A 15,822-nucleotide genomic window follows, 5' to 3' on the forward strand; every position below is an offset into this window, starting at 1 on the left:
GGACGTAAAAAAGATCAAGATGAGATCTGCTGATGTTCCAACTCCCCACAATGAGCACACTTCTTATTACTGCAAACACAAATTAATAAAAAGGGGAAAATGTTAAGCAGGGTCTGTCCAGCTTGGGATCTGCATTTCCTGGCAGAATTCTGACCCAGACTCCCTTCAGCACAAGGTGGAGGAGCTGATGGCCTCCCCCTCCCCTGTAGCTGCCCTTGTTATGAAGTCCAGGTGGAGAGGCAGCTCCAGCAGGGAGAGTTTTCAATTCAGTGTGCTTTTCCTCTTTGAGTTGGGAGTGAGTTATCTCTTGTTGCTTGAAGATCAATTCATGAAAAACGTAGCTCCTGATAGGCTTACGTGGCACAGAGAAAGCTGGATAGCAAAGCTTTCAGCCTGACGCATTTCCTGCCCATGTCTCGTCAGTGCTTTCTGAGGCGCCCGCTGATGGCCATGTGAGCAGTTATGTCAGAGGAAGAGCCATCCTGGGCCGGAGCATCTGACTCCCCTCGTGCAATGCAGTTCAGGGCCTGGCTGACGGACCACGTGCTCGAGCAGTGTGTAAACACCTTGGGGAATTGCCCAGGCAAAGCAGTGGCGACTACTGGCCTTGTTCCAGTTCATCCAGGCAGTGAGGGAGCAGTCCCTTTCACAGTACGTTGTGGCTACGAGCCAAAAGTCTTACATGAACTATCCGTACTGCACAAAATTATACTCCTGAGTATTCTGTTTTCTTCACTTCTCTCAATTTGTTCCATCTTTGTAATCCCCAGCAAAGCCCCCATCCTCTGTCCTTAGGTTATTCCAAGAGTTCCCTAATGCTTTGTTTTTGTTCAGACTGCATTTCCCTAATTCATCTTCTCTGTTGTTTCCGGAGATATCTCTCTGTCAGCACTGGGATCTCTTCTTCTTTTATTCTTCTTTTTTTTTCTGGTTTTTTGAGATAGGGTCTCACTATGTAGTTGAGACTGACCTGGAACTCACTAGGTAGACCAGACTGGTTTTGAACTCACAGTGATCCTCCTGCCTCAGCCTCCTGAGTGCTGGGATTACAGGTGTGCGCCACCATGCCCGGTCAGGATCTCTTATTATTTTGTTTGAAAATGTTTAGTGGTTTTCTGTCATGTGCAAAACAAAGGCTATGCTTCTTCTATCACAGCACCTAAAACTTCACTCCATCTTGGACATCATGCAGGGATGTATTTCCTTCGATTCTTATTTCAGGGGCTCATATGTTATGCAAATTTTTGGAAGTTCATGCCTTAGGACCCGAATTCCTTTGGTTCCCTATGCCTACCATTGCCTCCCCACTCAGAATCTGCAGCGCATCTTCCTTGGAAATACCAATCTTCAACTTGTCTTCCTCTGTGAGAACCTCCTCTGTGAGAATTTTGTCTACTTTTAAATCTTAAAAAGAAACTATTCTAAGTCATTTGGTCCTTTAAAATCAGGTCAGCCGTTTCTACCAAAATAACTGCTGAAATTTTGTTCTGGGTTGAATTGAATCTATAGGCAAATTTGAGAAGAATTTTAATCTTTACAATATCGAGTCCTGCAAAGCATGGGCATGACCTCTCTCTCTCTCTCTCTCTCTCTCTCTCTCTCTCTCTCCCTCTCTCTCTCCCTCTCCCTCTCCCTCTCCTTTTCCCTCTTCCTTCCTCTTGCAAGTTTCTGTCATTCCCTGAACTGACTTCTTTTCTGGCACCTGTAACACTTTCTTGAACTAATTTCTTGTACGTCTCTGTAATTCGGTATTATCTCCCCACTAACCTGAACTGATCTTTTCTGGCACCTGTAACAATTTCTTGAACTAATTTCTTGTACGTCTCTGTAATTCGGTATTATCTCCCCACTAACCCCCAAGTTCATCCTGCTTCTCCAACGCTTTACCCGTCTTGATGCTGTCAGAGCCTTACCTTGTCCAGGGAACCTGGTGGGTGCCCAGTAAAGACTGTAAATGAGTGGATGACTTTACAGATGAGGTTGCACCATGACAGATAACCACCAGCTCTGGAGTCTGTGTGACACAGATCTTCGGGTACGAGCTGAGCAATGTTGCTCTTACCTTGGAGTTGGTCTTTGCTTCTCTGCATCTCGGATTGAGCAAATATGAAAATGTTGGAAAAGTCTCCAGCACATGGCATGATTTCAATGAACTTGTTCTTTCTTTCTTCTGAAAAACCACACCTTCCTTGGATAACATGAAAAGCTACTTACAAAGGTATTTGCAAAATGTAAAATACTGTCCCATCGAGGAGTAGCTTCTCTCTCAACCAACTTGATTATTTTTGTTTGAATGAATTTGAGTGAACTGGGCAAGTGGAATAAAAGCTCCAGCCCTGGATCTGGGGTTGGGGATGAAGATGTCCCTGGATGAGAGGGGAAGTGAAGCTCAGTGAACTAGGGCCGAGGATGCACACAGAGCTGCCTTCCAACCTTCCACAGTTTGTAAGGGGGTTTGGTTGTTTAAAGGAAGATCCTGCTTGGTAGAGAGAGGTTTATGATCCCCATGGAAAAATCCTAAACTGAAACAAAATATGCACCACATCCAACTCATGTTTTCATTCAAAAACTGCCTTCTTGGCCTGGGGATTTAGCTCAGTGTCCCTGCACCTGCCTCGAAAGCTTCAGCTCCTGCGTTTGATCCCGGCTACCGAACAACAAAACAAAAACCCAAAACCAAAAACTACCTTCTCTTACTAGACAACTTGATCTCTGGGACTCTTCTCTTGAAAGCATGGTTTACTTCCCAATATTTAACATCCACTCCTTTAGTTCTTGTTGTCAGAGTTTTCACCTATTTCTGGATTATCTTAGACACCTGACACATTTTCATGGTCATAATATTTCTATACAATCCATAATCTTTCTCAACCTGACATTTCAATATCCTTACCTAAACCCTCTTCCCTGTGAAGAAGGGAAGAATGCCCTCAGCCTCTGTGGTGGAGGGGGAGTGTCGCCCGAGAAGGTGGCGTCCTTTTGATTACTGCACCAGACTTCCGTCTTTAGCGTTCATCTTGGAAGGGCAGACCCATTGCGATTCTTTAGCCTGTTTAAAAGTGCCCTCCCTCCAAAAGCATTGGTCTCTTAGTCCCAAATCTCATGTGAGAATTAGCAAAAGGAATTTGGGTGTAGCATGGAGACAGAATGGGCAGTCTTCGGTGTCAGAGTTCCAGTGGGAGTTATTAAGTAGTTCATTACTACCACACACACACACACACACACACACTCTCTCTCTCTCACACGCACACCTCTGCTGTCCAAATTCTTGCAATGCCCCAGAAGACTGAAATCTAATCTGTGATTCTCTGGGTTCTGGGGAAACTGGAAACTGGTCTGTCTCTGGAAAGAGCGACCGTATATGGTCATTCACTCTCAGGGCGATGTGCCCAGGTGTGGGAAGCCAGCCATGGCCCACTGGCTTTTTGAAAGATAACATTTGTTCCTTTTTAAGGACTGCACGTGTTAAACTTGTTTTGGACCCTGCACGGGAGAAACTCGGACAGCCAAAGATCTGTAGGAGTCAGGTGCTTCCTGTTAAAGATCTGACGTTCTCTGTAGGAGTCAGGTGTTGTAGCTCCATTTTGTTAAGTTCCTCCACCTATTTGGGAATCATGATTATTAGTTGCAAGTGTTGTTAATTTGTTTTTCTTGAGCCGGCTTTCTCTTTCCCGTGTGAATCCTCGTTCCCGTGGAGTGGGTGTTGAGGTTACTATGGTAATCCTAGCCCATAATAGTTTGGTCTTTTCCTTTAAAAGGCTGATGCCTGCCTGCAATAAACGTCGCCTTGATCAGACTCTTGTCTTGGCGTCCTTCCTTTCTCTCTGCCCCATCTCCACCCCGCTGCTCTTTCAGGTTTGAGACACTGCTGGACAGTGCGCTGCGTCGCCGGCTCGCGACACCCAGGGGACAAGTGCCTCTTGAGGAAGCGAAAGCATTCTACCTCTTGCACAGGTGCGTGGCCCTTCAAAGGCTTCGCTACATATAGGTGCTTAAGAGGTGTTTGGTGTTAAATTTTCTCGTGGGGTGCAGGTAGGAAAAACACTTCAAAAAGCACCTTCTAGGGGAAATAGTGGCTTTATTGACTCAATGAATCTGTCTCGCATGGCTCAGGGAGGGTCACAGACCTGAGCCGTGTGTCACGTTCTAAGCCCTTCTTGGTCAAATATTAATGCGTGGTAACAATTTGATATCTTGCAAAAAGTATGCTCGATGTGTTGCATTTCTTGAGCTTCTTTACTTCTCTGGGCCTCATTTTCAATGACTATTGAAGGCTAAAGGATGGAATTTGAGGCAGGCATAGAAGGAGAAGGGAGATTTGTTTCTCTATATATCTACTCTACTGGAGTATTTGCCTTGAGAGAGGGATTCCAGTACAGGTCCAGTGGCTACTCCTGAAAGAGGCTAAATACAATGTGTTTTTTCTCTTCTGGTATAAAATATAGGCCTTGAGGGCAGAAGGTATATCTTCAGTAGATTTTAAAAAACTAAAATGCCTTGGATTGTTTACACAGTCAAAAGTTATAAATCTACTTCAGTTATAAGAGCCTTGGGGTAAAATGGGAAGAAGGGATAGAGGTGAAAGAAAGTTCAGGTTAACATAAAATAGTCATCGTGGGTTTTATGCAAGTATGTTCCTGAATTACACGAGTAACCTTGAGGTTAATTCTAGCGGCCAAGTGAGTAGAATGGATCTAAGAACAGGAAATAAACTGATTCACATGTAGATTCTGACCTAACACAGTTGAAAACATTCCCCCTCTTTTCACTAGTTGGTGAAACATATTTAAGGTACTGTAACTACTCTGCTATAAAGAAGAATAAATCTCAAATCCTTTGTACAGAAATGGATGAACCTTGAATCTATAGTATCAAGTGAAATAAATCAGACACATGCATTTAAATATCACATGGTTTCTCTACTATGCAAAAACCATAGAATAAAATTAAAAAGCAAAATAAAAGATAATAGGAAACAGGAAGACAGATCTTTTGCAAATAGGAAGGGGATCAAGAGACAGAAGGAGGGAAGAGAGGGGTGAGAAAAGAGAGATGAAAGGATAAAGATGTTTTATGTCCACGTGCCATCCACACAGCGAGGGTGTTCATTATGTACTGCATATTAATATAAAATATTAAAAATAAGACATTCCAAAATGTCTACCATTTACTAAAAGTGTATAAAACGAACAAATGAATCAAGATACATTTTGTAAAGGTACAATTTCCCTACGATGAATGTGATCATTATGTAAATCTAAATTGTGCCAATAAAATTAAAAACGATAAAAGCAAACAAGTGCTTTTAATAATTGACTGGAAACAACAGAGTCAGCAGAGAGAGCATGGACGAAATACGTCTGGAGTCATTGCAAGACCCAGGGGACAAGTGCCTCTTGAGGAAGCGAAAGCATTCTACCTCTTGCACAGGTGCGTGGCCCTTCAAAGGCTTCGCTACATATAGGTGCTTAAGAGGTGTTTGGTGTTAAATTTTCTCGTGGGGTGCAGGTAGGAAAAACACTTCAAAAAGCACCTTCTAGGGGAAATAGTGGCTTTATTGACTCAATGAATCTGTCTCGCATGGCTCAGGGAGGGTCACAGACCTGAGCCGTGTGTCACGTTCTAAGCCCTTCTTGGTCAAATATTAATGCGTGGTAACAATTTGATATCTTGCAAAAAGTATGCTCGATGTGTTGCATTTCTTGAGCTTCTTTACTTCTCTGGGCCTCATTTTCAATGACTATTGAAGGCTAAAGGATGGAATTTGAGGCAGGCATAGAAGGAGAAGGGAGATTTGTTTCTCTATATATCTACTCTACTGGAGTATTTGCCTTGAGAGAGGGATTCCAGTACAGGTCCAGTGGCTACTCCTGAAAGAGGCTAAATACAATGTGTTTTTTCTCTTCTGGTATAAAATATAGGCCTTGAGGGCAGAAGGTATATCTTCAGTAGATTTTAAAAAACTAAAATGCCTTGGATTGTTTACACAGTCAAAAGTTATAAATCTACTTCAGTTATAAGAGCCTTGGGGTAAAATGGGAAGAAGGGATAGAGGTGAAAGAAAGTTCAGGTTAACATAAAATAGTCATCGTGGGTTTTATGCAAGTATGTTCCTGAATTACACGAGTAACCTTGAGGTTAATTCTAGCGGCCAAGTGAGTAGAATGGATCTAAGAACAGGAAATAAACTGATTCACATGTAGATTCTGACCTAACACAGTTGAAAACATTCCCCCTCTTTTCACTAGTTGGTGAAACATATTTAAGGTACTGTAACTACTCTGCTATAAAGAAGAATAAATCTCAAATCCTTTGTACAGAAATGGATGAACCTTGAATCTATAGTATCAAGTGAAATAAATCAGACACATGCATTTAAATATCACATGGTTTCTCTACTATGCAAAAACCATAGAATAAAATTAAAAAGCAAAATAAAAGATAATAGGAAACAGGAAGACAGATCTTTTGCAAATAGGAAGGGGATCAAGAGACAGAAGGAGGGAAGAGAGGGGTGAGAAAAGAGAGATGAAAGGATAAAGATGTTTTATGTCCACGTGCCATCCACACAGCGAGGGTGTTCATTATGTACTGCATATTAATATAAAATATTAAAAATAAGACATTCCAAAATGTCTACCATTTACTAAAAGTGTATAAAACGAACAAATGAATCAAGATACATTTTGTAAAGGTACAATTTCCCTACGATGAATGTGATCATTATGTAAATCTAAATTGTGCCAATAAAATTAAAAACGATAAAAGCAAACAAGTGCTTTTAATAATTGACTGGAAACAACAGAGTCAGCAGAGAGAGCATGGACGAAATACGTCTGGAGTCATTGCAAGTGCACATTTGGGAGCAGAGGGAAAACCAAGCGGGAGCGTGAACGGCTTGTGAATGTCAGGGACCCTACTGTAGTCGTCCTGACCCTGGCCAGTGACCAGGCAGTGCCACCTCCACATTCCGGGTGGTGAAAATGAACTGACTGGTGGCCGAGGAGGAAGAGGTGACAGCAGAGCAGCAGTCAGGTTGCTGATTTTACTCTTGCTGCCCACGCCTCTCCCCATCCACCTGGGGATGGCTCACGAGGTTCGGTAGCAGCTCTGTGTCCTTACTGCCCCTCTGTGGGACACGAGCGGCTATGAAGACGCACAGGGGATGACCGCAGAGGGAGGAGCTGGCCGTCCAGTCTCAGATGCCCAGTCTCCCCCTGACCATTCACCCCACATTAGCGCTCTCAGTGGGTCCCAGCCTCTTCCACAGCCTCTTCATGGCTGCCTTCATCTCTTGATTCCTCAGGGTGTAGATTACAGGGTTCAGCATGGGGGTGATGACTGTGTTATTGACAGACACAGCTGTGTCCATGGGCAGGGCTGTAAAGGGCTGGCAGTAGATGCAGACAGCAGGCGCAAAGTGGAGAGTCACCACCAGGATGTGGGAGGTGCAGGTGGAGAGGGCCTAGCTCCGTCCTTCTCCGGAGTGGGATCTGAGCCTCACCAGAATGATGGTGTAGGAACCCAGCAGCAGGAAGAACCACAGCAAGGTCACCAGCCCATTGTTAGAGATCATGAGAAGCTCCGGAGCGAAAGTGTCCTCGCAGGCCAGTTTCACCACCTGGGGTACGTCACCGTAGAAGGCATCCAGGACATTGGGGCCGCAGAAGGGGAGTGGAAACATGAGAACTATCTGGACAGCGGAATGCAAACCTCCGCCCACCCAGGAAGCCACCACCAAGGCCACCCACAACTCTCTCCTCATGATGGTCACATAGTGCAGGGGTCTGGCGATGGCAAGGTATCTGTCAAAGGCCATCACAGAGAGGGAAAAAATATCTGCCCACCAGCAAAGTGGAAGAAAAAGATCTGTGCCATGCAGTCACTGTAGGAGATGATGGTTCTCCTCTTTGACAGAAGATCCACCAGGAACTTGGGGACTGCAGCAGATGAAAAGACAATGTCCAAGACTGACTTGTTTTTCAGGAGAAAGCACATGGGGGTGTGGAGGCGGGACTCGCAGGTGATGGTGAACACAATGAGAGCATTTCCCAGCACAGTTGTCACATACACAACAAGGAAGACCGCGAAAAAGAAGAGCTCCACCTCCGGGAAGCGAGTGAGTTCCAAGAAGACGGACTCCTTCACCGTGGTGTGGTTGGTTAAGTCCATGAAGAGGAGAGTGCTCTTCTAAGTCAACCTGGGGAGAAGATGAGTTAGGGTCAGGAGGATGCTGCTGGGAATTGGCACCATCATTTATCCGTGGGGTCCGACAGAGAGCTATGGTGACTGTTCCCATTACTGTTAGGATCATTTCCTTCCTTGGGGAATCGAGTCGCTACCTTTCTTTATTTTTAAAGGAGAGGCAGTAGGAAGGGAAGTAAGAATGTGGGGCAAGAGGAAGGAAAGTAGAAGGAAAGACGGAAGCAATAACTGGCAGAGTGCGGGTAATTTTATTTATTTAATTATTCGCCTCCTTACTGCAGTGCTCGGGTGGAACCCAGAGCCTCATACAGGCTGGGCGAGCGCTCTACCCATAAGCCACATCTCCATCTCACCACTCTATTTTTTAATTAAAAATTTAACAATATTTTTGTACATTGCTCTGATATACAATACAATGGAAACCCTAATTTACTGTACCAACATCCAACAACACACGATCTAAAACTGGTACTTGATGTTTCTTTTTGGCATCTATCGGAGAGATATGCAAATAGAACAGGACACTTGGAATTTTTATTGTTTTCTGTCAAGGAAGTCTGTCTACAAGGAAACACATCCACCCCATGATGGTCCTGAGGGCAGGGTCTCTTCAGTTATCCCCATAGGAGGCTCTCAGGGACATATTCGACCCAAGAGCAAGGGTGTGCTCCCTCGGAACACCAGAAAGACTCATATTCTTAGAAAACAAGGACTTTGTAATCAACTACACATCTTTGTCTTTGCCTTCCCTACACTAAACAACATATGTGTGGCTTAATTTCTTTCCGTCTTGTTTTTTTTTGGCGGGGGGATGGAACTCGGGTCGTTATGCTTGTGAGGCAGGCGGCGGAACCACTGAGCTACATCCCTGGCCTTCCTACTGTCTGTTTTTCACATGCAGTCTCTTCATGGTTCCTCCTCTACCTTTTATTGTCTTATCATACATGTTTTATTGTTGCTGCTGGAAAATCTCCATGTGATCCACAGAACATGGCTTATGAAGACAGGGACTGACCGTTCTGGGTCTGTGGGAACCAAGTGGCCAATTCTGAAGAGTCATTGGCATGAATGTGGAGAAAGAGACGCCTTCATAGCTGGTTGAGAGTACAACACAAACAGCATTTTTCCAGTCATTCTGAAAATTGTACTAAAGCTCAAAATGTACAAATCCTGGCAGAAATTCTCCTCTAAGAATTTATGCTAATGAGTTCATAAACCAAATGCTTTAGTATAAAGGAAGAGTGCCAAAGTACAATTTAACCTGGAAGAAATTAGGATTTAAGTGAATGACTCAGATACAAAGTTAGTTTAGTAGGTATGGTGCTATAATACAATTTAGCATTTGCAGGCATTCAAGTTGGCAATGTAGAACTGCACTGTAGACACAAGATGTTCCCTTTTAGTGACAGGTTAAAACGTCTAATGTAATATAGGATGTCATCTTTTTGGAAAGAAAATCTACATGTCTAGAACTCTGGAAATATATTACAATAGTAGCAGTTGTCATCTATGAGTAATTGTAAAAGGACATTGTATTGTGTCCAATTTAAAAATGACTTAAGGGTGAGGGATTTAGCTCAGTGGTACCATGCCTGCCTTGAAAGCACAGTGTTGTGAGTTCGATCCCTGGTACCCCACCCCCCAAAAAGACAAAATGGATTCTGATTTTGAAAATCACTAAATTGTACATACCTATTTACAATTTAAAGTAGAAGATTTTCTCCACTAATATGAGCTCTGACATGTATGTTTTTTCCTTTTCTACAAAATTATTCTAAGAAAGTTGACTTATTTAGGAAAGAGGTGCACAGGAAAGACAGTTCTAATTTTTCTTTCCATATGTGATGGCTCCACCAGGCACTGGCTGGAGGAATCCAGTAGAGAGCCCAGGACCAGCCAAGTTGGGTTTCTGGGAACTGAGGTCAAAGCTATTTATTGTTGGCTTCTCTTTGGAGTCAGTAGCATTTGACTTGTTTTTCTGGCCAGTGACCTTAGAAAATTCTAGACTATAAGGCTCAGAAAGGTTAGGATGGCATGATGACTTCCAGCTACCTTGTAACTTGGGGTTGTCTTGTCACACCCAGAGGCAGCTTGCTCTGAAGCACACAGCCTTTGGAGCAGGTTCCAGGATTTTAAAAATTTTTTTATGGAACTGGGGATTGAACTCAGGACCTTGCACTTGTGAGGCAGGCGGTGGAACCAATGAGCTAAGGCCCCAGCAAGGGTTTTAAATTTTGACTCTGTGACTCCAGCCTCAGCTTCTCCCTCCATGCAATGGCCAGCACAAGGCTCATTTGCAGATTTTACTTCTGATAACTTAGCATTTCCCACTGCTGATCATTCAGTATTGATTTGCTCTGCTCTTTCTTCCAAATGTAAAATTGTCAAATGCAGGAATTCATTTTTTGTTTTTCACTACAAAGTTTGCAGCTTCTACCTGGCACACACTGGTTACTCGGGAACAGCTTTTGTGGGTGAATGGATGAATATTAGGGCTTGAGAGACAGTGGTTGCTCTCTATTTTAATCTCGTCCCATGTCTTGTTTGTGTTGCTGTGCAAGTCAGTTAAAATTTTTAATGCATATAAGCACACACTGTAAACTTAAAAATATCTTACAAATGTAGGAGTTTAATGATATCACAATGGGAACATCATTGTATACTGTGTTTCTCACTCAGCTTCCAGTTAGGTTTTTTTTTTTTTTTGATACCAGGGATGGAACTCAGGACCTTGCTCTTGAGAAGCAGGCAGTGGCACCACCAGTTAGCTTTTAACCTGCTTTTCAGAAAGGGACCATGCTAGTTATTTTCCTACATATTATTGTTACCCAATCCATGTTTATAGAATGAATTTTAATGTAAAAAAATTCACCTCTTACTTTAAATGTGTCTTAAGAAGCCTACATCTAATGTTAGAGGCAGATCTTCATCAGCCTGAAGCTATTAGTTCAAAATGAGTTATACTTGAAAAATTGCAAATGGTACTTTATGTTTTCAGGGGCAAAAGGCCAAAAACTATTAAGATCATAAAACTCTACAATCCCAACATTGCCTGTAGGTGACCATGTCTTCAGGACGTCCTCACCTACCTGTGTGTTGGGAAGGCAACCCTGCCAGGGTCCCCATGTCACCCTCTGCCCTCCATCATCTGAACACATGAAGTTTGCACTCCCACAGACACGAAGGAGAGGTCTCAGAATCTCCAGCACAGGGAGTGGTGTCGAATATTTGTAGGAAATGCAATTTCCAATGGAGAAAGGCGCAGTCACAGATGCAATGGGAGTTATTATAAAGTTGCTAAGCAACATGAAGACACCTGCTCTTTCACACACACACACACACACACACACACACACACAAGTACACAGGTATCCATTACGATAAGACATCTAATAAGCAGGGGATGAACTTGTACGGGAATGCCTGAGAAATTCCCTGCAGGCCATTTCCCTAGGCTGTGTTAACACTGACTTTGGTGCACAGCCCTCGTCTTCATTCTCATGACCACACTTCTCTCAGCAATGTTCAAGAGTGGACTCCATATGCCAGATGTGACAGTGGCAGCAATTTGGTTATGTGATCGATTTCCTTCAAAATAATCAATCATAATAACCAGCCAAAATATGCATTTCTTGTTATGTGCATGTACCAATATGCATGAATAAAAATGAAATTATAAGGAACAACAGTGAAAAAAATATAGTTAGTGCTTTCTGCATATCGAATGAACAGACAAATATAATCCCCACCCGTATAGAATTTGCTGTCTGGTGGGGAGATCAGACGTGGGTTATGTCACATGTGATTGTGACTATGTAGTCATAAAAGTGGGGAGAACAGCAGAGGAATTTAACGCCACCCAGAGCACTTGAGAATGCATCCTTGGGGGAAATGACATCTGATGATAATGATCCCTAACATTAATGTTTTAAATTATTATTATTATTATTAGTAGTAGTAGTAGTACCGGGGATTGAACTTGGGACCTTGTCCTTGCAAGGCAGGTGGCACAACTACTGAGTTAAGTTCTCGGTCCTTAAATTATTTCTAGGAGATTTAAAAAATGTCAAATTTCTTCTTTCAGTCTGTAATAATCCCAACAGACCCTGGCATTGGATGGCTGTCTTCATTATGTGGAAGCCCATGCTGAGACGTGGAAATACTGGCACTTTGAGTTCCACTGGGGCTGGGGCTGTACCTGGCCAGGAGGGCCCTGGCGTCCTGGGTGGGATTTCAGTTCAGGTCTTTCTGGGGAGGATGGAGGAACCCCAGACATCGTAGCACGTGTGGAACTCCATTCCCTTCACTCCCAGGAGAGGAAGTTGCACTGAGACAACACTGTTAGTTTTCAGCCTTATATATTTTAAAATATTTACACGAGAGCAATTTGGATGGGCAGTGATAAAAATAACAGTTATGGCTATGTTAGTTACCCTGAGATACTGCCCCTCACCGACATGTACAAACATTCTGTCAATACAAATATGCAAGAATGTCAGGCTCTTTATTTTTTTTTTGTATTTTTTTTTTGAGACAGGGTCTCACTATGTAGTTGAGATGGACTGGGAACTAACTATGTAGCCCAGGCTGGTCTCGAACTCACAGTGATCCTCCTGCCTCAGCCTCCCGAGTACTGGGATTGCAGGCATGGGCCGCCATGCCTGGCTCAGGCTGTTTAGTTTAAAGAAGAGGACCTATGCAAGGATTTGGATTTCAGAGGCTTCCTTTACACTCTCAGACCACCATGATGCTTGCAAGAGCTGACAATGAATGATTACATTAGTTGGTAACAACAAAAAAATAGCATCTAAGGACCTAAACATCTGAGTTCTGATTTCTTTGAAGCGAAATATTTATTGGTACACTTCAGATAGTAAGATTGGTCCAGTGTAGATACATAGGTTCTAAATTCTAAGAACAGTTTTCTTGTGATTATTTGGGCATAGAAAGGTGCCCTACTGGGGCAAAGATGCAGTGAAGGTCAGAGCACGCTGAGCATGTCGTGTTTTAAATTTAGGCTAAGAAGTTTAACTTAAAACATTCACCTTTAAAGATTATGAAATTTTGCAATACAGGTACTGTCTGATTTGTGGGTATTTCCTTCTGCTCCTTGCAGTATCTGGAATGGATTAAGTGCTTAATACCTGTTGATTGAATTAATGCTGTTTCTGCTGCCACAACTTCCTCTATCTTCTTATTAGCTACTGTTTATAGCTACTGTTTTCCCAGTGTCTACTGTATGAGATCTGGGGATAATCGCTTTTGAGCATTACTTCCAGCACTCAGATTATCACGGAGTTAGACATGTCGAGCTTCTGATATCAAGCAGCTAGGAAAGGAGGGAGTCATTTTGGCCATGGGCTCAACCACCGCCGAATAAAGCTGTATAAACTAGTGAAATAAAGGAAAACCAATGGGCTCTTCTCGAAACAGCGTAGAATCTCTTTACTTCCCTTATTGTTCCTCGGATTTCCCTTAGGGTGTTGAAGTACCTGCACACGTTGGGTGTCATTTGCTCACCTTTCTATAAAGGGTCTCTTAGCACACAGCCTTGCTGTCAACATTTCTTCCCTAACATTCTGCGACTTCCCAGTTGCTGTCTCACATGCCAGTCTGACCCCGGTAGCACTTGTGCTGACCCCGGTAGCAGTTGCGTTGACCCCGGAAGCAGTTGTCCTTCGGTTCTCGGCCTTTGCGTTTGGGAGGATGCTTTGGAAGCTCACTGTGGGAAGGTGGAAGAGTGGTGAGCAGAGAAGAGAAGGCAGGTGTTGGATTTCTCTAGCAGTTTTCCTGGCTGGTACACTTGGCTGCTACTGAAAAGCAGCCACCATCATTATGGGCTCCTGGGGAGTCAGCGTAGCACAGTGCAGAAGAGTACAGTCTTGGTAGCCATATTGCTTGACTGCGAAGTCAGAAGTTTTTCCTTAGTGGGGAAACCATGCATTTGTGCAAAATGTTTCAAATAGGGCTCGAAATATAGCACTCAAATATTAACTCTCGCTGTATATATATCGCTTGACATCCCTCAGCATCTGTGAGTCCCACAACCACATATTCAGTGGAAGATGGCTTGAACACATTCAGAAAAAATCGTCCCTTTCCTGAACATGCACAATTTTGTCTTGTCATTTTCCCCTAGACAATATAACACAACAGCTATTTACATGGCCTTTACATTGCTAGGTGTTAGAGTCTAGCACTTAAATTGTATTACTTAAAATGTATGAGAAGATGTGTGTAAGTTACATAAAAATACTATGCCATTTTATAGAAGGGACTCGAGCATCTACAAATTTTGGGTATTTTTTTGGTCCTGAAACCAGTCCCCTGTGGACACTAAAGGACTATTACGTATGGTTTGTAGAGATCAGTCTGTTTTCTTGGCCTCAAATGGGTAGTAAATGAAAGGCACTGAAGAATCCACAAAACCTGTGATTGTTCCTTCTCCATTCACAGTTTGTGTGCCTCCAGTTATAGATAAAAAAATTCTCTTATCTAAGAAATGAGGTCAAATCAGATTTCTGCTTGGCTGACAGAGGGACAGCAATGGAAAAGTGAGTGTGTTGTGGGCCACTTGGGACTGAGTGAGGGATTTACAGGAAAGATAGTTGTGCTGGACAAATCCCCTGTAGATGCCCCTCAGAGGAAGAAATCACCTGGAGGCAAGAGGAAGGCCTGCGCCTTCCTGAGATGACGGCTGATAATCGTGGGAGTTGGGCTGCATGTGGAAATCCATGTCGGCGAAGAGAAAGTTTTATAGGGGCGAAGGGATCAGGCAGAGGACAGTACGGTCAGTTCAAGCGGTGATCAGAACTGACCCTGACCTGTGAAACAGAGTCTATTCTCAGTGCCAGACTACTGGAGAAAGTGTGGCTGACATCAAGGAGAAACCGATCGATTATCTGACAAGACTGGAAAGAGAAGAGTATTGCTGAGATATGATTGGACTCAAAGTTGCCAGGCCCCTGTACAGCTGAAAAAGAGAGAAATGAGAGCAAAGAATAAATCCAACAAGGAGACCTGCTGAATGGGTAGACTTCTTGTTCTTATAATTTTTCTCAACTGTATGTGAATGGATCTTTAGAAATTCTCCCGCGTGCCAGTAACAGGAGTTATATACTTGCGATACAGTAGGTGTGAGGTGTCCAGTGTGGAGTGCTGCCCTGGGGCAGAGACACACTGGGGCTCTGGTGTCAGGAAGACCTGGGGTGAATCGGGTTCCACTCTTTTTACTTCCTGTGTGATACTCAGCAAGTTAGCATCCCTCTGAGATCTTCTCATCTGGTAACACAACCATAGTGTGATAAAAATCATAGCTTTGCAATTAATATTTGATTAGGTAACTTGTTATATACTAAGTCCCCAGTAAAGGCTAGTTGTTAGGGTTATTATAACAACAGGCTATTTTCTTTTGGCTGAAGAAATCCCTTTATCTTTCTGGCCATGAATGGTCAATAGACAAGTGACCATAAAAAGCAGAGAGAGGAATCTGGTGGGAGGAGCTTCCTTTTAAAAAATACGAACACAGAATGTCTCCCATGCTGAAAGTGGAGGTGGAAGTGGTGTCATGAATCACGCACCTCTCCAGCAGCATGGAGAAATGTTTCCACTCATGAC

At 43.2% G+C, this 15,822-nt stretch overlaps 1 protein-coding gene across 1 annotated transcript; it reads right to left on the reverse strand.

Moving 5' to 3' along the window:
- Positions 1-7,225: 7,225 nt before the first annotated feature.
- Positions 7,226-8,172, reverse strand: LOC104868426 (olfactory receptor 4D6). Its single transcript, XM_010633184.3, is given in 2 exon segments — positions 7,226-7,842; positions 7,845-8,172. Coding segments are annotated over 2 exon segments (945 nt in total).
- Between the last annotated feature and the right edge of the window lie 7,650 nt (positions 8,173-15,822).

Source organism: Fukomys damarensis, unplaced genomic scaffold (assembly GCF_012274545.1).
Source record: "Fukomys damarensis isolate Sample0158 unplaced genomic scaffold, DMR_v1.0_HiC HiC_scaffold_27, whole genome shotgun sequence".
In the NCBI taxonomy this organism is placed as follows: Eukaryota; Metazoa; Chordata; class Mammalia; order Rodentia; family Bathyergidae; genus Fukomys; species Fukomys damarensis.